At 41.5% G+C, this 27,565-nt stretch overlaps 1 protein-coding gene across 2 annotated transcripts in view; it reads right to left on the bottom strand.

Annotated features, from left to right (window-relative positions):
• Window positions 1-8,807: 8,807 nt before the first annotated feature.
• dut (deoxyuridine triphosphatase) overlaps window positions 8,808-27,565 on the bottom strand; it is a 30,963-nt gene continuing 12,205 nt past the window's right edge. Inside the window, exons 4-7 of one of the 2 annotated variants that reach the window (XM_078429921.1) lie at window positions 26,480-26,524; window positions 11,342-11,416; window positions 9,294-9,364; window positions 8,808-9,209 (exon numbers count right to left, since the gene is read on the bottom strand). In XM_078429921.1, coding sequence (XP_078286047.1) covers window positions 9,153-9,209; window positions 9,294-9,364; window positions 11,342-11,416; window positions 26,480-26,524 — 248 coding nt within the window. In that variant the 3' untranslated portion in view covers window positions 8,808-9,152. Of the gene's footprint in view, window positions 9,210-9,293; window positions 9,365-11,341; window positions 11,417-15,958; window positions 16,240-26,479; window positions 26,525-27,565 lie in introns of those variants that run through there. The other variant, XM_078429923.1, reaches the window with a different exon arrangement.

Raw genomic sequence — 27,565 nt, 5'->3', positions numbered from 1 at the left:
GCCTTGTTTCTTGTTCCTTGTTTCTAAATATGTCAGGAGATTGCAGGCAGCTGCAAGACTAATAAGATTATCATAGCAGGAGATATTAAAGTTCCCAATATAGGCTGGGATTGCCACGCTGCCAAGAACTTAGACGGGGTGGAATTTGTCAAATGTGTTCAGGAAAGTTTTCTTAGGCAATATGTTGAGGGCTCTAGAAGGGAGAAAGCAAATCCTGACCTCCTCTTAGGTAATTGGGAAGGACAAGTGATGAAGCGTAGTGGGTGAACCTTTTGGGACCAATGACCACAGTTCTATAGCTTTAAAATAGTTATGTATAAGGACAGGGCGGGCCAACAAGTTAAAATTCTGAATTTGGGTAAGGCGAACTTTGATGGTATTATACAGGAACTTGCTAAAGTAGATTGGAGTAGAAAGTTTGCGGGCAAAGAATCATCTGGAAAGTGGGATGCTTTTAAGTGTGATATTGAGAGTTCAAAGCAGGCTTGTGCCTGTTAGAGTGAAAAGCAAGGCAGCTTTGAGTAAGGAGGTTTAGATGACAAGAGAAATTGAGCCTCTAAAAAAGGAGGCATGGCCAGGTATAGGCAGCTGGGATCAAGTGCATCCCTGGAGGAGTTTAGGTGACTGAAAAGCATACTGAAGAAATAAATTATGAGGACAAAAAAGGAACAGGAGATAACTCTGGTAGATAAAGGAGAATCCAAAGATATTTGTACTGATCCCTTAAGTACATTAAGGGAATGAGGGTAAATAGAGAATCTGAAACCAAAGCTGTCATCGACTTGTGGAGTCACAATAGATGCGGAAGGTCTTCAATGGGTATCTCTCTTATGTTTTAGCTGCTGAGAAAGACATGAACTTGAGGGAACTTGGGACTGATAATGGTGATGTCTTGAGGACAGTCCAGATTACTGTCGAAGATTATCTGGATGTCCTAGGGCATACAAAGATAGATAAATCTCCCAGGCCTGATCAGATATATAGGATGCTGTGGGAAGCTTGTGAAGAAATTGCAGGAGCCTTGCTGAGATATATGGATCATTGTTAGACACAGGTGAGGGGCCAGAAGACTGGAGGGTGGATGATGCTGTGCCTATATTTAAAAAGGGCGGCAAGGAAAAGCCTGTAAATTATAGATCCGTGAGCCTAATATCTGTGGTAGTAAAATGGAGATGATTCTGAGGGTGATATATATGCATTTGGATACAGAGGCTCATTAGGGATAGTCAGCATAGTAATGTACTTAGGAGATCATGTCTTATGAAGTTAATTCAGTTTTTTGAAGATGTAATGAAGGTTGATGAGGACGTAGACATTCATATGGGCTTCCATGAGGCCTTTGATAAGATTCAATATTGTTGGCTGCTCTCGAAGGTTAACTTGCATACTATCGAAGGAGAGCTAGCTAATTGAATTCAGAATTGGCTTCATGGAAGGAAGCAGTGATGAAAGGTTGTTTTCAGACTGGAGGCCTTGACCAGTGGTGTGCCCCAGGGATTGGTGCTGGGTCCATTGCTGTTTGTGATTTATATCAACGATTTAGATGAGAATGTGCAAGGCATGATTAGTAAGTTTGCAGATGACACTAAGATAGGTTGTAACATAGGCAGAGTAGTTATCAGAAATTACAGCTGAATCTTGCTCATCTGGCCAAGTGAACTGTGGAATGGCTAATGGAGTTTAATGTACATCAGTGTGAGGTATTGCAAACCAGGGCAGGACCTTCACGGTAGAGCCCTGGGGAGTGTTGTAGAACAGAGTGATCTAGGAGTACAGGTAGTTTCCTGAAAGTGGCATCACAGATAGGGTCGAAGGGCCTCTTTCTGTACTGTATGACTATGATGCTTGGCAGTGGCAAATTATATGAGCAATGTCTGCCATTGCTGAGGTGGGTATACTCTTACTGAGACTGTGTGAATCTTTATTGTTAGATAGCATTGTGCAGAGTGCAAGTTGGTATGGACCATCGTCCTACAGCTGTTTATTGTACGCTTGTTCTGTTGTATGCTTCAGTGAACGGATTGACTACGATGAAGTTTGATTTCCAAGTGCCCACGTAAGCATCATCTAACCATCTCCATGAACGATGTAGGGATGGTGGTTACAAGATTTACTTTGCATCCTGAAGTTCAGCAATAGGGATTTAAAATATTACAGCAAGGAAGATTGAGAAAATGATTGGAGATGATAAATTCTCTTGTGATCCCAGTCCACACTGGGATTGGGTCCATGGTGGAACATTGATTAGAATCACAAGATACAACTTGCAGGCAGTTTGTGAGCATTATCCCAAATTGGAGGATTTTCCTCAGATCCTTGCCGATTACAGAGCTGAAGGGCTTTTTAAGGTCAAAGCTACGATGAGACCGCAGAATACCAGCATCTATCTCTTCGCTATTGAAAGGACATGGAGAGGAACCAGGGTATCCGAGGAATTGATTTATAAAGTCATGGTTATATTGTCTGGAAACAGGCCCTTCAGCCAAACCCAAGGTCTATCTATGCTAGTTTCATTTGGCCTACATCCCTCTAAACCTTTCCTTTTTAAATGTCTATTTGTCTAAATGTCTTTTAAACTTCGCAGTTGTTGCAGTTCTTCTCGATGACAAAGCTGAAGTCATGACAAATTGACTGTTAAAAGGAATGAGCGGAACATGGGTCCCGTGACATGGTTGACAAAGCTCTCCACCACTTGGAATATCATGGCCACCTCTACGGGACTAGACTAGCAGGTCGGTTGCAGTTAGTCAATAAAATGTGATTATTGGGATGACAAAAGGTGGAATAGATGGAACTGTGTCTTTGTTTTCCAATGAGTACAGCTGCGAGTTATCAGTGATCCAGAAATTAATTGGTGCAAAATAAAGAATAATTTTATTAAGGTTTATTTTGTGGTAAGCAATTGAAACAAAACTAAATTAATATTCAATTTCTTGGCTGCTTTTCCAAAGATTTCTTAACACTTAGTTGCTCAGGAGACTTTAGGGTACTAGTATTCTTGTTTTTGGAACATCAGAATTAATTGGGCAATGGATCATGTTATGATAATTTTATTTTACAGGAATAACACAGCAGTGATTTTAGTCAGGATATCACAGAAAGACGAGTGCACTCACCAAGTAGTACTTACATTTACATTTGCCTGGACTATTCAGGAAGCATCATTTTGGGTCAAGACCCTTCTTCACACTGATGGGAGAAAGTTGGTGGAGGAATGCGAGGGGAAGGGGTGGGCAAGTACTAGATGGATTCAGGTGATTGGCAGAGGTGTATGGTGAGGAGAGATGGTTGGAGATAGTAACCAAGGCTGAAGATGATGTGGAAAAAACAAAAGTACAGATGTGAAATCTGAAAATGAACGAAGATTGGGAGTGAAATATAGAACCAGAGAGGGACAGCAAATGGAAGGCAGAGTGTGAGGTGCTTTTCTTCCATTTTGTGCGTGGACTCACTCCAGCAGTGGGGAAGGCTGGTACAAAAAGGTCTGGGAATGGAAATGAAAATGGTTAATAACCAAAAGCTGAGCCAGGCTGTGGCGAACAGAGCACAAGTATTCAGTGAAACTATTGCCCAGATAACGCTTGGTCTTGCTGATGTAGAGGCCACATTGAGACCTGAATGAAACAGGCACAGTTGAAGCAGGTGCCAGTAAATTACTCGCACCTGGAAAATGAAGCCTCAATGCGACACTACTTCATTACTTAGTCAGACTTGGTGTTCTGCGTCTCGAATCATTTTGCCCTCATTTACCCAAACAGCCTTCACAAAGCTGTGTGTACATATACAAAATATTAGAAATCTGTGTAATAGCTACCAATATATTTATTACTACAGGGAACTACTTAAAAGCATCTGTGACTTTTTAATTCAACCGTGCACTCCCAGTATATAACTGCACACACTGCAATTTCTTTCCAACCTCAAGAGTATGGGAACCTGCCCACATATGGTTGTTGAAGCTAACCAAGAAGGTGCTAATAAAGCTTCACTCAATTAATGCCCAGTTGGGAAATACACTGAGGTCACGCTGCTGTGGCCACAATTAACATTACCAAGTTTCATAAAGTGGAGGAAATTCCATTTGATTTTAAGGTATCTTTCTTGTCCACGATTTTCTGCTCACGTATTCAGAAACTCATTCCCAAGATTATAAAGAACGGCAATAAAGACACAAAGTGCTGTAGTAACTCAGTGGGGCAGGCAGCATTTCCAGGAAACAAGGATAACTAATGTTTTGGATTGGGAACCTTTTTCACTCTTATAAAGTATGCACCCGATGTAAAGTCATCAAATCAGAAGGTGCCACATTTGTGTCCTCTGAATCTAGTTTCAGTTACACTACACCATAACTAATTGATGAGTTTTGGATGTTTATCAGGCAGGTACAATGTGTAATTCTCAGTGTCATTGTACAGTTAGAGTACTTAAGAACTAAATCAGTGCTTGATTGATTATTGCTAATTATCATGCACTGAAATCCATCGCTATTCTGAGCTTCTTTATTTTGTGCTAATCAGACATAGGGCTTGTGGACTATTTGGTTTCTGCTGCAAGTCGTTTGCTTTTACTTTGAAGACTCCTGCATCAATACTCACTTTTGCCTTGAGAATATTCTAGAAATACTTTTTCTGCCCAACTCCTGAGCTTGTGATGTGACCAAGCTCAGAGAAGACGTGGCTGGGTAGTGATGCTTATGTTGGCCCTTCATTACTTTGAGGCTTGTTGTTTGAGGCAAACAAAGTGTCTTCAGATGAAGGAGAGAAGGAGCCAGATTGACTAAAGCCTGCTGCAAGGTTCCCAGAACTTGAAACCATAAAATTGTGAAAGTTAATGGAAAAACAGAACTGGCAGAGAAAAGTTGCTGAAAACAACACGAGATCAACAATCCAGACTCATCTATCCCTCTCCGAAATGTATGTTCTAACAACTTTCAACATTCTTTGCCAAATCGTCTGATCAATGTCAAAGTCAGTCTTACTATTTATTCTGTCGAATATAATTCCTGTCTGATAAAACTGAACTCTTTATTTGTGGACATACCCCATGTTATCTAAATATTGCCAGCTGCAAAAAAAGCATCCATTACTTCCCGATTCCTTTCAATCCACATTATTAACATGTGTGTGTTTAAGCCCGATTGATTCAGTATTTTCACTTTTGATCTACAGGTACCTCTAGCTGTTCATCATGATTTGTCCGTTCACACAGCAGCACCTGCAAACCAAATCCAGGGGTGGATATTATCTGCTTAGTGAAAGGCAGAATAGGGCCGAGTTTTCAGATTGTTGAGCAATTTTTTGATTACTCTAGAATGACTGGCAATGAGCAGGTTTTTAATCACAAGTATCATGTTGCACAGCTTCCAGGGCATTTTTTTTGCCTAGTGAACAGGGTATAGGAAAGGAAGAATGCGTTTGGTTCTGCATTAAAACGGATGTTGCAAATATTTATGTATCAATGGTTCCTCAGAAAGGAGCAAATCACAAGAACATCTGAAAATACTGGACATGGTGGCTGATCTTTCTCAGCATAATCTTCCTGCACTTTTCCTTATTTCTCAATTCCCTTCATATACCAAACATTGGCAAACGTTTTTGAATGAACCCATCAACTGAGGCTTCACAGCCTTTCAAGGTCAGTTGATTTTCCTCTGAATAACTCAAGTGATAACCCATTATACCCCACTAATCAGTTTGTTGTGCATTACACAATTCTTCATGTGCTCTCATCCCATTAACCAAAGTGCTGGGAGAGACCTTATCAAAAGGCTTCAGAAGATCTAAATGCAGCACATTTAATGTCTCCCCATTATCTGATCTTCTGGATAGATCCTGTAAGAACTTCCAATAGTTTAGTTAAACACTACTTGCCTGTCATAAATCAACAGACAGAATCATTACTTGTCATTACCTCAAAAATTGGAGAATGCCAAACATTGTTCACTGTTCTTTAGCGAGATGGCCCAAAATTTGACACACATGCTGCATGCAGCTGCTGAATCTTGGAATAGGGGAGATCAGACCATGGCACACGAGTAAAGCCATCTGTGCAATATGGACCCACTCAATGCAAGTTTACTAAAAGTCATTATCGCCACACCTTGCTCAAACACTTTGCCTGGTTTTCTAGTGACAGCTTTAAAGTTGCCCATATGAATCACTCGGCCATTGCTTGTAATAAACTCGTGTCACATTTTAATCATTACTGATTAAAAACTAGTGTCACATTTTAATCTTTACTGAATTTTTAAAATTTTAATTAAATCATGTTATTGCAGCACATGGTAGAGTCGTGCATGGGAGATATATTGCGGACCTGTCGGGCTGTGACATTAGAACGCAAGAACACTCAGCTTTTTCCTATACTCCCTATATCTGCATGACTGCTTTTTTTTCCATTTACAACTTTGTAGATGACACGCCAGTCTCAAACAATGAAACAGCAGAAGAGGGAGAGAGATCCGAATGGCACCTTGTCAAGACGACTTCAATCTTAGCAAAACAAAGAAGCTAGTCACCAACTTCAGGAAACGGGGTGGATGGAGAACATTCCCCAGTCAGCCTCATTGGTGAAAATATCACCAAGTCTGTCCTACTCAACTTTAGATACTACAGCAAGAAAGCACATTAATTAAGGAAATTCAGCACATCTCTCTCACTCCCAATTAGCTTGGTAAAATTGTCCATTGTCCCGAGTGTGTGTAGGATAGTGTTGGTGTGCGGGGATTACTGGTTGATGTGGACTCAGTGGGCCGAATGGCCTGTTATCGTGCTGTATCTCTAAACTAAACATATGTTTGCTAGCATTGTCAGTGGGAAAGTAGAGTTCACTTAAGATGCTTGTATCTAGAATGCAAGGCTAAAGTAGTGCATCCTGGGTACAAGCATCTTAAGTTGTTCAATACATTGATGAGGATGAAAGCCTGGATTGCCAATGTGAAAATTTACCTCATCACTTTGGAGCAAATATTCAGAATAAGTGCAACCAGTTTAGTAAAAAGTTGATCATAACAATAACAATGAAAAATCACAGTGCCACACAAAAGTGGCTTCAGCTGGTGACAAGGTCATTGTTTTCTGGAAACAGGTCATATAAGGAATAAAAAATTCTCAAACCCTGCATTTCCTTTTGGATTTTGTTTGGTGGAAGAGACACCAAGCCTTTATTGTCAATTTGCAAAATGTGTTCATGTGTTTCCACAGTGGATCCAACAGGAACTCTTCTCACTGGAGATTATTCCGAGTACACCATCACCAAATCATGTATTTTTAAGTAAGCCTAAGAACACAAAGTTTAACTTCATCAGAAACTCTTTGGTATGGGTCCAGTTGAAAATATTTGGAAGTGGACTGAATGTTTATTTTGCCACCCCCCCCCCCCCCCCCCCCACTCTATGTTTAAACCAATTTGGATACAGTTGGTCATTATTTGGAGTTTGAATCAAACTTGTAGAAATATTATGTTAATATTACTCCAGATTGGGGCCGAGTATATTTTACCACAGTGCTTGCACTGTAGTAATCAATGAACTATTCTGTAATGACAGATGGGAATTTTACATCCACCATAGAAAACACTCAAGTAGATTGAACTTTGAAAGTATCAGCAGAAAAGGAAAAGCTGCAAGATTGCATGTGCGGTGTGACTGGCATACTTTGAGTACTAAGAAAACTTCACGGACAAATGTTAGAATTATGGTGCATGGAGGCTTGATCTGAAATCCTGGCCATTTCAACATTATTTCTGCAGAGACCAGATAGAGCTCCGAGCTTGAAGGCAGAAATAATGAGCACTGCTCCATAAAATATCTATGCATCTTCCTCAACCGGTGACCATCTCTCCTGCTATGGCATAGTCAGATTAACTGGTTAGCACTCAAAGAGAATGTCTAATTGCAAGATGAAGGACTGCGTGCAAAGATCATCTGGCCCATCTTCTCAGGATTCCTGACATCAAATGAGAATCAGCTATATTCAATTTGAAAACACTGTTACTATGTTCAACGATAAAATCCTGAAATGCTTTACCTAACATCTCTGTAGGAATATCTTCAATGCTATTTCTAGCAGTTTAAAAAAGCGATTTGGTGCCACTTTTCAAGGCCAATTATATGAATCCTCTAGAATAAAGGCTAATCCCATCGATACTTACAAAATTGTTAAATGGGCCTTAGACTTTAGAGATGCAGCATGGAAACAGGTACTTCGGCCCAAATCCTCACTAACCGGCGATCACCCCCGTACACTAACACTATCCTACACACTAGGGACAATTTACTATTTTTACCAAAGCCACTCAACCTACAAACTTGTACGTCTTTGGAATATGGGAGGAAACCAACGCGGTCACAGGGAGAACGTACAATCTCCGTACGGATAGCACCCATAGTTAGGATTGAACCTGGGTCTCTGGCTCCCAAAGGCAGCAACTCTGCCGCTGTGTCACCGGGCTTCAGCAATTTAGAACCAGGTCAGTCGCTTCGATCTGATATACAAGGACATTTCTGCAGAGGGAGATGGAATGTTGGAATGCTCTAGTCCAGAGAAATATGCAGGCTCGGAGTTCATTCAAGAGTTTGAAAGATTCCTAGATAAAGAAAATCAATGGACATGGAGATAGTGCAGGTAAAAGCTCAACAATATGATGAAAGATAGAACACACGAAAAGGATCAAATGGCCAACTCCTGCTCATATCTATTTTTGCCAAAATGAACTTAATAGTAGTAAATATTCTATTTTCAGAAACTATGGATTGTTTCCCACCATTTGCCTTTAATGGAAAAGTAGCAAGTGGAATTCCATGCTTTACTGACATATAAATCTTTCCACCAGGATGAACACATGAAAAAAAATCCTTATATAGATTGGCAAAGACACTAGTCCATAAAAAAGTTTATATTTATTCCCCAAATAACGCAAAATGCCCCCAATTGTTCCAGCTGTGATTTACTTGATCACAGAGAGACCACTATCTCTTAAACACCCTGAAATACATACATGATGTCAGCTCATTTTTGCACTTCTGGAAACATCCTGACAAAATGCAAAACAACTGGGCCATCGATCACAATTTTTTCATGAAGAATCCACAGCTTTAAACATCTTTGAAGAGAATTAGGCAATGTCTGACATGCTTTGGCAGAACATCACGTTCAATTTGTACCAGAGGAGCCAAAGCCACCTGCACCTCGCTCAGTCTCATCCAGGCTCTGCCGAGAAATACAATGGGTAAGTAAAATGAAAGAGTTCTTAATCAGAGAATAAAATCAAAGGAGCATTTTAAAATTACTCACCTTTAACTCCTCAAGCTCTGGATAGCAGATGCGTTCACAGATCAATTGAGCTATTCGATCACCCTTTTTAACTATCAAAATATAAAAACGTTCAACATTAAATGCTTTCTTCAAACCATTTAATACAGATATTTGGCTCTCCTATATTCTTCTATTGGATCATACACGACTGAACAGTTTACCATATATTACATGACTCCATCTACAGCTTAAAAATAAACAGAAATATCAAAGTTCAGAAAATTTTAAACTACCCGAGTTCTCAATAATTTTAACATTGTTTTTGCAACAAAAACTAAACATTTTGCCACAAGTGAAAAGAAGATGACCACCATTTCAAAGCGTTAATGCAATTAAATAAAGCAGAACACCAGTCACAAAACTAACATATAGTTTTTTTTCCCCTTTCAATTAAACTTAAATGCTTGACAATGGTCTCAGTGTATAATGAAAATTATTCCATGATTTATTATTTTATCTTAAGTATGGTAACCATAACAACAAATAAATGGAGCCTAATCTGACACATTTCTGGTAATCATCAAAGCAATTGGATAAATCTGCTCTAGCTCCACTTGGTAAGACATTGAACATCAATCTACTCTCCTGTTACAACGTGGCGGTTTATACTATCATCAGTTTCAGATGCCAGCAGTTGCTTTGGTACCAGGTGGCCATTTGTCATGTGTCAGCCTAGATCTCTTCACATTTGGCAAGCAATTCAGCTATGAAGCAAAGCTCAATTCTTTCTCTAACACCATTCTAACAGCTGTCACTAGAGATTCCAATAACGATTCCACTCCCCCGCCTCCCTAAACATGATGATTGCGGCCAAATCATAGAAAGATCTACAACTTAACCTGGAACATTAAATTATCTGGTGTCACTGGGCCCTCTTGCAAAATCATTTTTTGAAAAGCAAGTAGAGGGTCACACTTGCACACTAATAGAAAATCAGTGTACCCTCAATGAATATGAACTATGAATAAATAACTATACAAACTATGAATAAATACTAGTTTAGTTACACAATAACTCACAGAAACTTACCAAATACTGAAAGGCCTGGATAGAGTAGGAGTGGATGTTTCCACTAGTGGGAGAGTCTACCATTAGAGGCCATAGCCTCAGAATAAAAGGCTGTATCTTAAGAAAGGAGATTAGGGGGAATTTCTTTAGTCAGAGGGTAGTGAATCTGTAGAATTCATTGTCACAGAAGGCTGTGGAGGCCGTCAATTAATATTTTTAAGGCAGTGATTGACAGATTCTTGATTAGGTGTCAGGGGTTATGGGGAGAAGGCAGGAGAATGGGGTTAAGATCAGCCATGATTGAATGGCGGAGTAGACTTATCATATCATATCATATATATACAGCCGGAAACAGGCCTTTTCGGCCCACCAAGTCCGTGCCGCCCAGCGATCCCCGTACATTAACACTATCCTACACCCACTAGGGACAATTTTTACATTTACCCAGCCAATTAACCTACATACCTGTACGTCTTTGGAGTGTGGGAGGAAACCGAAGATCTCGGAGAAAACCCACACAGGTCACGGGGAGAACGTACAAACTCCTTACAGTGCAGCACCCATAGTCAGGATCGAACCTGAGTCTCCGGCGCTGCATTCGCTGTAAAGCAGCAACTCTACCGCTGCGCTACCGTGCTGCCCGACTTGATGGGCCAAATGACCTAATTCTGCTATCACTCATAAAAAGAAAAAATTAAAAATAGGGTTTTCAATAGGTTATTGTGCCTGCCTATCAAAATTCTGTAAAATAGACATTTTGTGATGAAAATATGAACACAAATTAGCAAGTTTAAAGATTTTCTTAAAATTCACAATATCTTCTATGCCAGATCTAAATAATTGATTCACATCAGTTAACTCCCACCCCAATAGCATTTTCTATTTAGTAACCATAGAACAAGTGGTTTCATTCTATTGTGATGTTATATTAAAAAAAAGACAAGATAAACAAAGCACCAGTGAACGTTCTTTCAGTTTTTGTACCAACAGCAGATATTTACTGTTGATTCACCCCTTACCTTCAAAACATTCTTTTCCAAAATTGAACAGAATTACACCAACATTTCCTCTGTAATCCTCATCAATAACCCCAGCTAAGAAATAATAAGAAAAGACAAATTATTTTGGAGGAACTTAAAAAGCTCAAATACAACATTCATTATCAAGTCTCTTAGAAAATACAAGCAGAGTGATATTATTCACATCCACACCCGGCAATTCTTTGCTGTTCGTCTTTTGGAAAGTTTAATGAATGGCTGTACTTTAGACAAACAAAGCTGATCAGGAATTTGTAAAGCATGAACAACATTTATTTGTCTCTTTCAGAAGTAACCACAGACAGATATGCTAGTCTCTGATGGATTTCATAGACTGCCAAATGGCATTCCATTCGGTTTCACATGAGAAACTGAAAAATGAGAACCCGTGGGACTGTATTTGTTACTGATTTGCGGTAGGATGTAGAGATGGGATAATAGGATGTGACTGGGCCTCAGTGCCACATTTAGAAGTGATCTGGGCAAGTAAAGAGAAAGTCATGAAGTTGTTGACAACTCTAAGCAGATGATGCAGAGGGCAGAGGTTGCAAAGGGACAATCAGCAGACAAAATGTAAGGACAATCATGTCAATATTCTGTCAAGAGTAAGATCCGAGGAATTGTGGATGAGCAGAGCGATTTTGGACCCAAATGCCAAAGACCCCACAGAGTTGAAAAAAAGCACTTAAAGACTCAGAAATTCAGCTCCTAGTCAAGGGGCTAAGCAATGAGTGCTTCCCCCCCCCCCCCCCCCTCCCCTCCACCCAAACTGGGCTGCAGAGCTGCAAGCATCTGGACTGGGAAGGTTATATTTGCCTAGTCCAGTACATTAACATTGATTACCAAAGCCAAGACTTAAACACATTACAAATAAGAATAGGAGTCGGACCTACACCACAAATCAAGGGTCATGGTCATACTGCATTGAAATAGCTCAACTTGCCTGTGCTGACATGGATAGAGAATTGGTTGGCAGACAGGAAGCAAAGGGTAGGAGTAAATGGGTCCCTTTCAGAATGGCAGGCAGTGGCGAGTGGAGTGCCGCAAGGCTCGGTGCTGGGGCCGCAACTATTTACACTATATATTAATGATTTGGATGAAGGAATTAGAAGTAACACTAGCAAGTTTGCAGATGACACAAAGCTGGATGACAGTCTAAACTGCGAAGAGGATTTTAGGAGGTTTCAGGATGACCTGGACAGGTTGAGTGGGCAGATGCAGTTTAATATAGCTAAATGGCGGCAAAAAAAAGGAGGCAGATTATTATTTCAATGGTGTCAGGTTAGATAAGAGGGAAGTGCAGCGAGACCTGGGTGTCACTTGTATACCAGGTACAGCAGGCAGTGAAGAAAGCGAATGGCATGTTGGCCTTCATACCGAGAGGATTCCAGTATAGGAGTAAAGAGGTTCTTCTGCAGTTGTATAGGGCCCTGGTAAGACCACATCTGGAGTATTGTGTACAGTTTTGGTCTCCTAATTTGAGGAACGACATCCTTGTAATTGAGGCAGTGCAGCGTAGGTTCACGAGATTGACCCCTGGGATGGCGGGACTGTCATATGAGGAAAGATTGAAAAGACTAGGCTTGTATTCACTGGAGTTTAGAAGGATGAAAAGGGATCTTATAAAGACATATAAAATTATAAAAGGACAGGACAAGCCAGATGCAGGAAAAATGGTCCCAACGTTGGGGGAGTCCAGAACCAGGGGCCAGTTTTAGAATAAAGGGGAGGCCATTTAAACCTGAGGTGAGAAGGAACTTTCTCACCCAGAGAGTTGTGAATTTGTGGAATTCTCTGCCAGAGGGCAGTGGAGGCCAAATCACTGGATGGATTTGAGAGTTAGATAGAGCTCTTGGGGCTAGTGGAATCAAGGGATATGGGGAGAAGGCAGGCACAGGATACTGATTGTGGATGATCAGCCATGATCACAATGAATGGCCGTGCTGGCTCGAAGGGCCGAATGGCCTCCTCCTGCACCTATTTTCTATGTTTCTAACCAAAGTGCCTTCCTGAACCAATCCCATTTGGTCCATATCTCCTTTGCTCTTCAAAGGTCTTTTATTGTCACGTGTACCAATTAAGGTAGTGATATGCGAATTACCATACAGCCATACAAAAAAAAAGCAACAAGAGGATGGAAGCTCCCGCATCGGGGCGATCGAAACTCCTGCGTCGGGCGATCGAAGTTCCCGCGTCAGGGCGATTGAAACTTCCGCGTCGGGATGGTCAAAACTCCCGCGGCTTGGAGTTCCCGAAGTTAGTCTCTGACCAGAGACCGCGGAGGTCCATGATGTTAAGTCCGCAAGCACCCACGGTTGGAGCTCAGAGGTTGACCCCTGCAAAGGGATCGCGGGCTCAGCGTTAAAAGTCCCGTACGCACCCGCGGTGGAGCTCTCTAAAGTCGGGCTCCAGCAAAGGATGCCAACTCCTTGATGTTAGACCGCAGTGGGGACGGAGATACAATACGGAAAAAAAATCACATCTCCGTCGAGGTAAGACATTAGAAAAAGTTTCCCCCAACCCCCACATACAACAAGCTAAAGAACACTAAAAACATACATTTAACACATACAATTAAAACACAAAGGAAAGGACAGACAGACTGTTGGTGAGGCAACCATTGCTGCCGCCACAGTTGGTACCATACACCTTTCAAAATTCTTTCAAACGTTGTAAATCATCATCATCATATCATATATCTACAGCCGGAAACAGGCCTTTTCGGCCCTCCAAGTCCGTGCCGCCCAGTGATCCCCGTACATTAACTATCTTTCCTACACCCACTAGGGACAATTTTCACATTTACCCAACCAATTAACCTACATGCCTGTACGTCTTTGGAGTGTGGGAGGAAACCGAAGATCTCGGAGAAAACCCACGCAGGTCACGGGGAGAACATACAAACTCCTTACAGTGCAGCACCCGTAGTCAGGATCGAACCTGAGTCGCCGGCGCTGCATTCGCTGTAAAGCAGCAACTCTACCGCTGCGCTACCGTGCCGTAAATGTGCTGCCTTTATTATTTCCTCTGGCAGCTCCTCCCACTTTTTCACCGTCCATTATGCGAAAAACCTACCCCTTCAGCTCTTTCCCCATTCACGTTAAGCATATGCCCTCTATTATATCATACAAGTTCATAAATCATAGCTGAATTGGGCCATTCGGCCCATCGCGCCTATGCCGTTCAACCATGGCTGATCTATCTTTCCCTCTCAACCCCATTCTCTTGCCTCATCCCCATAATCTTTGATTCCCTTATCATTCAAAAATCTAGCAATCTCTGCTTTAAAAACATGCCCCTGCAACATCCATGTGAATATTTCCCACCAATTTTAAGCTTAATTTCATCCTTCCTGTAGCATGGTGACCAGAACTGCACATACTCCTTGTGGGGCTCAGCAACATTGTGTTCATCTGCAACTTGGCGTTCTGGATCTTGTAATCTACACACTGCTCAAGCAGGCACATATGCAAATGTCTTGTTCACCATCCTGTCTACCTATATTCCCACTTTCAGAAAACAATGTACATGACTTATACATTGCAATGCAACTTCAGTTTAATCCCACTGCTGCTTGAATATACTTAAATATTACACATCTAAAGCTCTGCAATAAAAAATTCCAGTCACACGGTGGTTAAAAATTAGCTTTCACCCATAGCCTCACAAGGCTTTATCCTACATGAGCTCCCCAGTTCTGGACATTGTCAGGAAATACAGCCTCTCAGCATCCATCAGAGAAAGTCCTCCCTTTCTTAACAGAAGTGAAAATAGATCCATTCTGATCAACTCTTCAGGCTACATAAGCTTTGAAAGTAAAATTAAGGGCAAGTACTTTAAGGTAACGGAGAGATTTCATAGTTCCCTATAGCTATCCAATTTCCTTCTAGCGGAGATCCACACAAGGTGTACCAGCAGCTTTTGTGGCTGGTTATTATTTAAAAATATCAATCCCAGTGCACGCCCCCCCCCCCCTTTGCTTGTTTATGGAAGTAACAGATTAAGATGCAGATCTGCCAAAACCTAACTGGAAGATATTGAATGATTTCCTCTTGCACTCAGTACAATGCAGTGGCACAGCTGGTAGAGGTGCCGCCTCGCTGCATTGGAGTCCTGGGCTCAATCCTGACCTGGGGTGCTTTCTATGTGGAGTTTGCACGCTCTGGTGATCCAGCTTCATCCCACATCTGAAAGACGTGTGGGGTGTAGGTCTGTTCTGTAATCGTGTAGGTCACAATAGACAATAGGTGCAGGAGGAGGCCATTCAGCCCTTTGAGCCAGCACCGCCATTCAATGTGATCATGGCTGATCATTCTCAATCAGTACCCCTTTCCTGCCTTCTCCCCATACCCCCTGACTCCGCTATCCTTAAGAGCTCTATCTAGCTCTCTCTTGAATGCATTCAGAGAATTGGCCTCCACTGCCTTTTGAGAATTCCAGATTCACAACTCTGACTGAAAAAGTTTTTCCTCATCTCAGTTCTAAATGGCCTCACTGGTGACCACCCATCCAAGCAGTGCTTTCATATATTATATGGGGGGGGAAGGGAGGTTAAACTCCATCATGCCTGTTCAGGCACAGTCCAGACCCCCATCCCCATCTGGCTGAAAAAGGTTTCTTTGTATTCTCTCCAATTCTTTCACAGCTGCTTTAAATCTGCACCTCTTGCTTTTTGACCCTCTGCAAAATCTCACACCAAAATTAAAATAATTACCCCACACAAATGATTATTTTAAAACTAATCATGGGGATGTAGTTTCACTGATAAAAGCCAAGCCTATATCACAAACCCCTTGGGAAGATAGTGGGAAGATAGTGGTGGGCTGTCTTCTTCGGCTGTGTAGTGAAGCTGTATTTATTCAGCGGGGAATTGCGGGTTGCTAAGAAACAATAAACATTTGCAAAATAAGTCTGTTATAAAAGTAATATTTTATTTCAAAAGTGAAAAATGCTGTTGTTCCAGTCTGGTTGAAAGTAGAACAGATTCCACAGTAACCAATTTCCTGTCAAATTTATGGCAACAGGAATCTGCTGTTCATATGTTCACACAGCCACAGTTATTCAGAATCAGAATGATAGTGAAGTGATTATTCAGCCATTCTTGAAAACCTCATTTCCAGCATCTGCAAAGGTTTGCTTTTCAATTTTCTGGGATCAAAGACAAACACCACTCTCATTCCTTCTGCTATCATAGGAAATAGAACATGGAACAAAAAGACAGACCCTTCAGCCCGCTATGTCTGTACAAACATGATGCCAAGTTAAACTAATCTCCTCTGCCTGCACTTGATCCAAACCCTCCATTCCCGGCATATCCATGTGCCTACCTAAAAGCCACTATCGTTCAACCCCTTTCAGCGCATTTCAGGAGCCCACCACTCTTAAAAAAATTACCCCACCCATCTCCTTTAAACTTGCCCTACTCATCTTAAAGCTATGTGCTCTAGTCTTTCACATTTCCATCCCGGGAAAATGATTTCTGTCCCATCTTTGTCCCTCAATTTTATATCCTTTATCAGGTCTTTCTTCAGCCTCTGACAATCCAGAGAAAACAATCCAAATTCATCCAACCTCTCCTCATTGCTAATACCCTCTAATCCAGACAACATTCTGGTAAACCTCTTCTGCACCCTTTACAAAACATCCACATACTTCCTGTAATGGTGCAACCAGAATTGTATGCAATACTCCAAATGCAGCCTAACCGTATTCCTATAAAGTTGCAACATGACTTCCTGACTTTTATACTCATTGACCCGAACGATGAAGGCAAGCAAACTATACGCTTTCTTTACCACTCTACCAACATACTTTGCTATTTTTAGGAAACTGTTGATTTGGACCTCAAGATCTCTCTACATATCAATGCCATTAAAGGTTTTTCCATTAACTATATACTTTCCCCATCCTAAACCTCACATTTGCATAGATTAAACTCCATCTGCCACTTCCCTGCCCATTTCTGAACCTGAACCATATTCCACTACATGCCTGAGGCTTTATAAGTCACTGGTCAGGTTTGGAGTATTGAGAGTAGTATTGGGCACCATATCTGAAGAGGGATGTGCTGGCATTGGAAGGGGTCCAGAGGAGGTTTACAAGAATGATCCTGGGGAAGATTGGGTTAATGTACGATGATCGTTTAATGGCTCTGGGCCTGTACTCGCTAGTTTGGAAGGATAAGGGGGGATTTCATTGAAATTACTGAATGGTGAATTGCCTAGATAAAGTAGATGTGGAGAGGATGTTTCCACTTCTGGGGGAGCCTAGGACCAGTGGATACAGCCTCAGAATAAAAGGATGTACCTTTAGAAAAGTGATGGAGGAATTTCTTTAGCCAGAGGGTGGCGAATCTGTGGAATTCATTGCCACATCTTTGAATATTTTTAAAGCGGAGATTGATAGGTTCTTGTTAGAAAGTGTGTCAAAGGTTATGGGAGAAGGCAGGAGAATGAGGTTGAGAGGGAAGAGGGAAATGATGGAATGGAGGAGCAGACTCAAAGGGCCGAATTATGCTCCTGTCTTATGAACTTATGGCCTTCTTCGCTATCTGCAACATTCCCCTAGACATCCTTCCAAAAATGGTCAGTAGAATTGAACTGTTCAGCTGTGTAATTAAAGGATAGGCATTAGCACCCTAGTAGGCCTTCTAATGAATCCAGAATATTTTGACAACTAAAGTCATACCTCAGCTTTTTCAACTGTCATGTCTTGAACCTTTTAAAAACATTGGAAAATATGTAAAATTTAACAGTGATTTTTAATAAACTCATTCAATTAAAAACAAATTGACTGAAACATCTCTCCCTAACTTGTTCTTCATTGAAATAAAAGAATAGGTGAATGCATGTGGTCTAGTTTAGGTTCAATGCTCAGATTTTCCTACACAATGCATTAAGATGGCACTTGCTGGACAGCGATTGATGTATCCTCATGATATATCAGGAACTTTAGCACTTCAGTATTCACCCAAGCAGCTCTTATAAATTATTTAAATATTTATCTAGAAACCTTATTGCCATAGAAATACTGTATACCATTGCATACATACAACTTGTGTTTCACTATTTCTCAAAAAGTAACAGGAAGCATGAGTAGAGCAATTGATACAGTAGTTCTGCTACAAAGCGATAGTTGCTCTCTTAACAAACCTTGCATTATGGAAAATCATGTTATAAAAACAATTGTGCCAAAGGAGAAAAAAGACTAGTGGCCAGAGTATTTCATGATGACAATAACAAAGTGCCCCACAGGATTTTTAAAAATAATATGGCTGCAAGTTTGATTGAATACTGTAAGCCAAATGTTTCAGAGTATGGTGCACAAGTACCAGCTGAAGTAATTGCTTGTTAGCTTCCAAAGTAACTCTAAAATGGCCTCCTGCAGTGAAACTTACAACAAGAGACGATGGGTTCGATTATGGCAGGGAGGTTATATCGAGACAATATTTTTTCCCCAAAATAGCTTTTGTGCTTGTCAATTTCCAAAGTATCTCTCCTTCAAGTCCCAGTGTAACTGGCAACCTGTGTCTAATTAGTGCGGAACTAGATCCTGATCAAAATGTTATTATTAAAAAATTCAGCCTGCAGGATAAAAATAAAGTTTACAATCCATTAATTCCATTATATTTAACTCACATTATGAAAGCAAGCAATATGGCAGAAACTGCTATATAACTATGAAAGTAAAACAATAGACTTGCAAAGAAACAACAAAATAAAATCAAAGGGATTAAAAACATAGGGTCAGCTTCTCCAATCAGCAGATGGAAAATGACAATATTTAAAACACTATCCCCATATTACATTCTTAGTAATCAAACAATAAAATTGAAGGTAGGAACTATTGGATTCCTTTTACATTTGGTACTTCTAATACTCCTGGTCTCTTTTATGTTCCTTGGAATGTCACAATATCTGATTAGATCGTGTTATTTGTAACCAATAGAATACAAACATCACAGGTAATACTAAGTATATTTCTCTCATAGAAAATATTCAATGGATGTGAAAACTTCTAAATGAAATATCATTGGCCAGCTAGCAGAGTTTAGTTTGTCTGTAGTATTATCTGAGGTTCTTTCGCACCTGTTCATATTGTCAATGACAAAACCAGCATTTAGTGCAAAGGTATTCATACATCACATGAAAAGGAACTCTTGGACGACAAAACTAGCACCCAATCATCCTTTGTCCAAGTGTTGCACTAACAAAGAAATGGCGTCATTAAAATTCCGAGTGGCATGATGGTGCAGGAATTAGCATTGCTGCCTCAACTCCAAAATCCAGAGTTCAAGTCAAGTCAAATTTATTTGTCACATACACATACACGATGTGCAGTGAAATGAAAGTGGCAATGCCTGCGGGTTGTGCACAAAAAGAATTACAGTTACAGCATATAAATAAAGTTAATAAGTTACTATTAGTGTCGACAGAAATTTAGTCTCTGGGGTTATAAAAGTTGACAGTCCTGATGGCCTGTGGGAAGAAGCTCCGTCTCATCCTCTCCGTTTTCGCAGCGTGACAGCGGAGGCGTTTGCCTGATCGTAGCATCTGGAACAGTCCGTTACTGGGGTGGCAGGGGTCCCTCATGATCTTGCTTGCTCTGGATCTGCACCTCCTGATGTATAGGTCCTGCAGGGGGATGAGTGTAGTTCCCATGGTGCGTTCTGCCGAACGCACTACTCTCTGCAGGGCCATCCTGTCCTGGGCAGAGCTGTTCCCAAACCAGACTGTAATGTTGCCGGACAGGATGCTCTCTACAGCCCCAGAGTAGAAGCAATGAAGGATCCTCAGAGACACTCTGAATTTCCTCAATTGTCTAAGGTGGTAAAGGCGCTGCTTAGCCTTACCCACCAGTGCGGCAATGTGCGTTGCCCACGTCAGATCCTCTGTGATGCGGACTCCCAAGTATTTAAAACTGCTCACCCTATCCACAGTAGACCCATTTATCTCCAGTGGCGTGTACGTCCTTGGATGTTTAGCCCTTCTGAAGTCCACAATCAGCTCCTTTGTTTTAGTGACATTCAAGAGGAGGCTATTGTCCTGACACCAGAGTGCCAGATCAGCCACCTCCTCCCGGTAGGCCTTCTCATCGTTGTTGGAGATCCGGCCCACCACCAGTGTCATCAGCAAACTTGATGATGGAGTTTGAGCTGAATCTGGCCCCACAGTCATGTGTGTACAGGGAGTACAGTAGGGGGCTAAGGACGCAGCCCTGGGGGGATCCTATGTTCAGGGTGAGGGAGCTAGATGTGTGTTCCCCCATCCTGACCACTTGGGGCCTGGCAGTGAGAAAATCCAGGACCCAGGCACACGGAGGGGTGCTAAGCCCCAGTTCCATCAGCTTCTCAACCAGTCTGCTGGGGACTATTGTGTTGAATGCTGAACTAAAGTCAATGAACAGCATCCTCACATAGCCCCCCTGGCTGTACAGATGAGAGAGAGCGGTGTGTAGAACCTGGGAGACCGCATCATCCGTGGACCTGTTCGGACGGTATGCGAACTGTACTGGGTCCATGTTGCGAGGAAGGAGGGCGCAGATATGCTTCTTGACTAGCCTCTCAAAGCATTTCATGACAACCGAGGTGAGGGCCACCGGTCGGTAGTCATTTAAACACGCTGGAGAGGCATTCTTTGGCACCGGTACAATGATGGATCTTTTGAAGCATGCAGGGACCATGGACTTTGCCAAGGAGAGGTTGAATATTGTGGTGAGCACTGGAGCAAGCTGAGTAGCACAAGACTTTAGTACTCGCCCAGATATACCATCTGGGCCTCCAGCTTTCCTCGTGTTCACACGCGTCAGAGCCCACCTCACCTCATGCTCGGACACCGACTTCAATCCTGACTTCAGCTGCTGCCCATTGTGGGTTTCCTCCAGGTGTTCCGGTTTCCTCCCACATCCCAAAGACATACTGGCAGGATAGTTAACTACCTGTGGTGTAGGTAAATTGCAAAAGAACTAAAAGCAAGTTGAAAAATACACAAGAACGCCAGTAGCTGACTGCAGAGAAAATAAAGAGAGTGATGGGGTGAATGGGAGTGCTCTGCTGGGACCCAACCTGGATTCAATTGCAAAATAGTTTCTTGTGTCGGAAGAGCAATTTCACATTGAAAGTTTCATCCTTTCTCAAAAGCCAGGCCTTAAGAATTTGTATTTTTCCCCTCAAGGTATGAGCCACACCTAGACTGTTTAATGTAATATCCCTTCCAAATTCAGCAGCCACCCAGAGTTTAAACCCATTACCTTAGCCTTTGGCAAATACTCCACATATTGTCTTATTTGAAGAGCGAGAATGTAAAATTTCAATATCACAAATCTGACAGATTTTACTCATGCTTAATAACAGGCCTGATATGTGTGAAAATCAAGTCCCCCTTCCAAGTCCCCTTTTGTTGTAGGACTCTTATTTAATAAACTTTTAGAGTGATGGGCATAGCTAAAAGGGGAGCTGAAAGATGTAGCATGTCAGGCCAAAAAAGGGGAAAGAGATGCATTTTTTAGTGATCTACAAAGATTGGAGGCAAGGGAAAGGCTATATTTTAAAAAGTAGATCTGAACACATTTTAAGCAATCAACCATACTGACTATGGGATTTAAAAACAGGAACTGCAGATGCTGGTTTACAGTAAGCAGGTTAGCAATAAGGTAACTATTAATAAGGTAACTATTAATAAGCTATGACTGCTGTGAATGCTGTGGACTCTGCCTCTGCTTGGGGAGGTGGAGACCAAGATCAACAAAGTCATATACTAGAAAAAAAATTATAAGTCAGAAGGGTTTTGCAATATAATAATGATCAGCTGTAGATATACTTTGCCATACTATATAATAATAATAATAAGTATAATAATGATCAGCTGTAGATATACTTTGCCATACACTTTAAATGAACACACAGGTTCTAGTTATTCACATACATTCAATATGCAGCAAGAAACTGAACGACAGCTTTTGTTTTGCAGAGCTCACACGAAATTAGTATTTTTGATTATTAGATGACCTCTGCTGCAAGAGAAACGCACTGCATCAATGCCTCCAGGTATCAGTAAGCAATCTGACTGAGTGTTTTTAAAAGGTGGTGACATTTTTTTGAACACAAGGCACAATTCACACAGGCTATTTAACCATGTTTTAAAATAACTAGAACAAAAATCGTGAAAAATCTGTCAAAATCTAAAAAAATAAAAAAAAATTGCGCCATGGACAATTGGTTCAGGCTCTCGTACCAATAACGTATGCCATACTAAATTCACAGCAACAAACTACAGATGTTCTGCTACGCTTTCGAGGAAGCGGCACAAAGCAGTTATTTTATTAATGCAGTCAAGGTATCATATACAGGCTAGAACACTTACCAAGTATTTAAACTCATGGACGTGGACACTTCCTTGGCTGACAAGGAATGCCAAGGCTAATCTACAGTTGGCTAAACTAGGTTACCCTGGAGATTTACTCAGTAAAGGGGCTTGGTCGAATGAAACTATGCAAGGCAAGAGGACATGCTTTTTCCAGCAATAAAGCGCTGATACAATCAAAAGGAAACCAAGCCTGAAAAGTTCTCATCTATGGGGGACTTCATAAACAAAAGAATTAAAGTGCCCAGATACAAGAAACAAAAAGTGCAATCAAGACAGAGACAAGGAACTGTAGTTGCTGGAATCTGGACCAAAATGAAACAAACTGCTGAAGGAACTCAGCAGGGTGAGCAGCATATAGGCAGGGGAAAGGTTTATCAATTTCAAAAACAAGCTATTTATAACATAAAAAACAAAAGAACAGTGCAAAGCTCTTAATACATTCTTAGCAAAGGTCTAAAGAATAGTCTGTGTTTAGGGTCAAGCTCGTGCATCCTAACCAAGAGTGGGTAGGGAAGATAGCCAGTATAAAGAGAGGGGAAAGGGCAAAGCAGGGGCCGGCGGACTGAAGAATGACTGGCAGGTGGAGGGACAGGTGTTGGGAGACAGAGTAAAGTGGAAGCAGACAAGGGAGTGAAAAGGCAGGTAGAGCGGGTGGGGGAGGGGAGGGTAAAGGTGAATCAGCTGGGACACAGGGTTGCACCTTATGCGGTTGCTGGGGAAAATGCCAGTGGGAGATGGGTGGGGAAGAATGAGGGGACCTAGGAGTCATGGAGCAAGTGGTCCCCGCAGAAAGCAGTTGGACGTTACTGCGGCAATAGATGACATGCTATGTTGGATGCGGATACCAGTAGGGTGAAAATATATTTTTCAGAACCCAGTCGAGCTATCTACCCTGGTCCACTACACTCTTTAGTGAAACACATCATCCTCAGACATTTCCGTCACCTGTAACCTGATTCCACCACCAGTCACATCTTCCCATTTACACCCATTTCTGCAGAGACCACTCCACCCCACCCAATCTACACCCTCCCCAAGTATTTTCCCCTGCAATTGCAGATGTCCCTATACTCCCTCCCCCACCTCCATATGGGGATCTCAGCAGTCCTTCCAGATGAGACAGAGGTTCACATGCACCTCCTCTTACCTAACAACAGCTGGGAAGGAACTGTTCCTGAATTTGGAGGTTTGCATTTTCAAACTGATGTACCTCCTGCCTGATGGGACAAGGGAGATAAGGGAGTGGCCAGGGTGAGACTGGTCCTTGATTATCCTGTGACCTTACTGAAGCAGCATGAAGTGTAGATGGAATCAATGGAAGGGAGGCTGGTTTGTATGATGGTCTGGGCTACGTCCACAATTCTCTGCAATTTCTTGCGGTCTTGGATGGAGCTGTTCCCAAATCAGGCTGTGATGCATCCCAATAAGATGCATAAATGTTGGTGAGAATTGTTGCGGACAACCCTAACTTTCTTAGCCTTCTAAGGAAGTAGAGGCGTTTCTAGCTCCTCATCCCCTTTATAGTCTGAAGAAAGATCCCACCAGAAACATCACCTATACATTTTTTCCAGAATTGATGCTGACCCACTGAGTTACTCCAGCAATTTGTCTCCCTTCTTTTTGGTAATCCAACATCTACAATTCCTTGAATCTACATTCTTCCTTACTGAAATATTGAATTCAAACTGCAAGACTCCATCCTGGAACTATGAGAAAAGGCGACTGACATTACACCAAACTGTTCTCTGCAGTGAGATGCCACCGGATACCTTTGCTATAAATATTCCATTAAACTCAGCACTTTTTTTCTGCAGCAGCGTGCTGGTCTCCCTTACAGAATCACCTCAGCACAACTAGGAGGGTATGGGTGATGTTTTGGGTCGAGACCCTTCTTCAGACTGAAGGGTCTTGACCCGAAATGTCACCCATTCCCTCTCTCCTAGATGCTGCCTGACCTGCTGAGCCAGAATTTTGTGATACCTTCGATTTGTACCAGCATCTGTGGTTATTTTCCTACACCTCAGCACAACTGGTATTTGTGTGTTATCAATGAAAACAGAAAACCACTGACTTTGACATTCAAGTGCATTTGAAGCAATCTGCACATCTGGCTAAACATGAAGCTCAACGCAAGCATCTTGTTTTAATTTCAACAAAAAGACTTGGTTTAATCACATTATTTTTTTTAACACAGTGTTACTAGCATTCGTGCATGAAATTTGAAAATGTTGGGCTTTAAGCTGTTGATCAGAGAAGGTTGAAAACCCTTTGTCATGGGTTAACCTTTGTTTATGCATCCACTGCTGACGTTCAACAGCTTTGAAAGTCCAAAGAATTCTGATGAAATCAGCCCAAAAAGCTTCTTTTTTTCCCTCCAGTCTAAATAGTTCAACGGTTTGTTTTTGTTTACAAATTTAGTTTTTTGAGTGTCCGATTTCCCTAGCTTCCCATGTCTTTTTTTCCCCCAGCTCTGAAGGGAGTCCTGTAGGATCTGCAACACAGCAGCCACAAGGCGAGGAGCTTGTTGCAGGGCCAGGATGACTGGAAAATTCGTGCCAAATTAAGATGTGGACGTATGGCAGAGAAGAGTTAAGAGGGTTAAGGTTCCCCCGACCTCACTTCTTGGTCACCAATTAGCATGTTCTGCAGCTGGTGTATGGGAAATGGGTGAAGAGATTTCAACAACTCTATGGTAGATGACAGGAGGTTAAACTGGATCAATTGGTTGCAGACACATCTGAAGAGTTATGATGCTCTGATCAAACAGCATTTGATCAATTCCTTAGACAACGATTTCAAGAGCATAGCATATCATTATTGGAATGATCAAAATCAGCAATGCGCAAGTCAGAATTGGAAGAGCATATTTTAGGCTTCTGAAGCTGCAAATATTGGATGGGCTATGCAAAGATAGGAAAGGATGATAGTATCAAGGGACAGAAAAATTAGGATCTTAAAATTGAGTCAGGTTACAAAACCAACATTTGGGGTAAATTATGAACTGGGAAGCAACCTTAGCTTAGGAGGCAGGAAATCAGCTGAGAGAATATTGGAAAAGATAAATCTATAGGAAATAAATGGCGAATTTTAACTAAGCAGACTTAGTGATGGATCCGATATTTAGCCGAAACCTCAGCTATCAAATTTAAAACATTCAAAGGAGAGAATCAATCTTTGCGCAAAATTAAAAATTAATGAGCTCCACAAAGTTACTGCAGGCAAGAGGGTGGAATCAGCAGGAAATGCTGCGTTAAAAATGACAGATCGTGGTGCAGAAGGGAGGCTGTAAGCTACCTTTGTATTACTGAATAAAATTACTGTGACTTTAGGATAAAGGAACAGAATCACATTTAAAGCAGTCAAGCTCAATCTGGGAACATCGACCAGTGCTCATTTGTCAGGTTTCACTATATTTCACAGCTTCGATCCATGTTTTGTCAGGTAATACATTTAATTATAAACATGATACATAAAGTTACCTATTCGTTTTACCTTCATGATTAGCCCCCCCTCCAAATCTGCCCTACAAGGCTGGTGGTCCTGTTGGTCGTTTCAGATATTTGTTCCTCCATAATAGGCAACACCATTCTGGAATTCTGTAAGACTGCATGTAAACCCGTGTGATACCCATCAATACCACCTTGTTCATTCCTCTAGCCACAACAATACTTATAACAACAAATTCAAAATAAATCTTAGCATAAAGTTGATGTTCACAAGTATATCTTGTTTCAATACTTTAGAGTAAATACATCACCTCCAACATCAATAAAGTGTTTTGCTGCCAGTCCAGATCTTGGAGCTAGGAAAAATTGTTGAAATGGAGAAGTTATTTACATTCCCAGTTATATTGTACAATCATAGATATAAATTGTGTACTAATTCTATTTTTCCAACCTAAAATATTACATGTAGATTTTGTGATTCTTAGTTTCTGATGGTGTGGCAAACACTTTAGGGGCTCTTTCAGAATACTCAAGAGAAAGAAAATTTTGAGTAAATTATGAAATGGGGAAGACCCACTATCGATGATAGCTAAAAAAGATAAATATCAAACAATGTGCTGGTGAAACTCAATGGGTCAAGCCACATTGGTGAAGGGAATGGACTGATGAGGTTTTGGGTTGGGATAGGTGGATACAGCTGAAAGGGTTTTTGATTGGCAAATAGGTGGAAAAAGTGAAACGTTAGAGGTATAAAAAAACGATAAATTGTGTCACATAAGGAGAGGGGGGATGAACTGTAAAGCTGGAGGGCACTATGTGGGTGGAAGGGGCAATGGAAAAGGGGAATAAAAAGGAATTGGGTGACTGAGGGATGGGAGGCAAGTGTACCAAGGAGGGGATAGGAGCTGGGTGATTGGATGATGGAGTTGGGAGACTGGTAGCGCACCAGATTGAGAAGTGGGTTAGGGTTAGTGATGGGGAAGGCGTGGAATTATTTGAAATTGGAGGATGACACATTCATAGCACTTGGTTGTAAGCTACCCAAACAGAATACACGGTGTTGTTCCTTCAGTTTACCTGTGGCTTCACTCTGGCAATACAGGAAGCCAAGGACAGAAAAGTTGATATGGGAATGAGAGTTAAAATAGTTAGCAACCAGGAGATCCAGCAGGCCCAAGTCAGACTGAGCTCAAGTCAATGTAAATGGGGTCATATTGCGAGCACAAAATGGAGTAGACGAGGTTTGAAGAAGGGCATGTGAACTTCTCTCTCACCTGGAAGTCCCTGGATGGAAGTGAGAAAGGAGGAGTAGGTACAGGTGTTCACATCTCTTGCATTTGCAGGGGTAAGTAACTTGTGGAGGGGAGAGGGGAGAGAGAGGAGGTGTGTTTAAACCA

This window comes from Rhinoraja longicauda, chromosome 38 (genome assembly GCF_053455715.1).
Source record: "Rhinoraja longicauda isolate Sanriku21f chromosome 38, sRhiLon1.1, whole genome shotgun sequence".
NCBI classification, from domain to species: domain Eukaryota; kingdom Metazoa; phylum Chordata; class Chondrichthyes; order Rajiformes; family Arhynchobatidae; genus Rhinoraja; species Rhinoraja longicauda.
This window is presented reverse-complemented; position numbering and strand designations above follow the sequence as displayed.